The sequence below is a fragment of the Pyrgilauda ruficollis genome, unplaced genomic scaffold (assembly GCF_017590135.1).
Source record: "Pyrgilauda ruficollis isolate IOZ18807 unplaced genomic scaffold, ASM1759013v1 scaffold2173, whole genome shotgun sequence".
Classification (NCBI taxonomy): Eukaryota; Metazoa; Chordata; class Aves; order Passeriformes; family Passeridae; genus Pyrgilauda; species Pyrgilauda ruficollis.
In genome coordinates, this window is record NW_024521129.1 from 1 (window position 1) to 1,312 (window position 1,312).

At 52.4% G+C, this 1,312-nt stretch overlaps 1 protein-coding gene across 1 annotated transcript in view; it reads left to right on the forward strand.

Annotated features, from left to right (window-relative positions):
* Positions 1 to 1,163: 1,163 nt before the first annotated feature.
* Positions 1,164 to 1,312, forward strand: part of LOC121354029 (U4/U6.U5 tri-snRNP-associated protein 1-like) — a gene marked incomplete at both ends in the record, with an annotated part of 1,733 nt that continues 1,584 nt past the window's right edge. The window contains one exon of the mRNA XM_041468338.1: positions 1,164 to 1,290. Coding sequence (XP_041324272.1) covers positions 1,164 to 1,290 — 127 coding nt within the window. The remainder of the gene's footprint in view (positions 1,291 to 1,312) is intronic.

A 1,312-nucleotide genomic window follows, 5' to 3' on the forward strand; every position in this document is an offset into this window, starting at 1 on the left:
CCCTGGGGCTGATTTGAGGCTGATTTTAGGCTGATTTGGGGCTGATTTTTGGGTAGATTTCACCAAATTTTGGGGTGATTTTGGGCTGATTTGGTTCTAATTTTGGGCTGACTTGGATCTGATTTGGGGCTGATTTTGGGGTGGATTTGAGCTGATTTGGGGCTGATTTTGTTATGATTTGGGGCTGATTTTGTTATGATTTTGGGCTGATTTTTGGGGTGCCCTGGAGCTGATTTTGCGCTGATTTTTGGGGTGCCCTGGGGCTGATTTGAGGCTGATTTTGGGGTGATTTGGGGCTGATTTTTAGGCTGATTTTGGGGTGGATTTGGGGTGATTTGAGGCTGATTTTGGTATGATTTGGGGCTGATTTTGGGGTGATTTTTGGGGTGCCCTGGAGCTGATTTGGGGCTGATTTGAGACTGATTTTGGGGCTGATTTTCGGCTGATTTTCGGCTGATTTGGGGCTGATTTTGGGGTGGACTTGGGCTGGTTTGGGGATGATTTTAGGCTGATTGGGGGCTGATTTTGGGGCTGATTTTGATGTGGTTTTGGGCCTGATTTTGAGGCTGGTTTTGGGCTGATTTTGGGCTGATTTTGGGGCTGGTTTTGGGCTGATTTTGGGGCTGGTTTTGGGCTGGTTTTTGGCTGATTTTGGTGCTGGTTTTGGGCTGATCTTGGTCTGCTCTGGGGCTGATTTTGGGGCTGGTTTTGGGCTGATTTTGGGGCTGGTTTTATTTTGGGGTGGTTTTGGGCTGATTTTGGGGCTGATTTTGGGGCTGGTTTTTGGCTGATTTTGGTGCTGGTTTTGGGCTGATCTTGGTCTGCTCTGGGGCTGATTTTGGGGCTGATTTTGCTGTGCTTTTGGGCTGATTTTGGCGCTGGTTTGGGGCTGGTTTTGTGCTGATTTTGGGCTGCTCTGGGGCTGATTTTGGGGCTGGTTTTGGGCTGATCTGGGGCTGATTTTGGGGCTGATTTTGGGCCGATTTTGGGCTGACCTTGGTCTGCTCTGGGGCTGATTTTGGGGCTGATTTTGGGGCTGGTTTTGGGCCGATTTTGGGCTGACCTTGGTCTGCTCTGGGGCTGATTTTGGGGCTGATTTTGGGGCTGGTTTTGGGCCGATTTTGGGCTGACCTTGGTCTGCTCTGGGGCTGCTCGGGGGGCAGAGGCAGGCACCAAGGAGGAGCCGCTGGCGGCCGAGCTGATCAATCCCCTGGCGCTGCGGCAGCGCGAGGAGATCCGCGAGAAGCTGGCGGCGGCCAAGGAGAAACGGCTGCTCAACCAGAAACTGGGGTACGGGGCTGGGGGGGGTTTG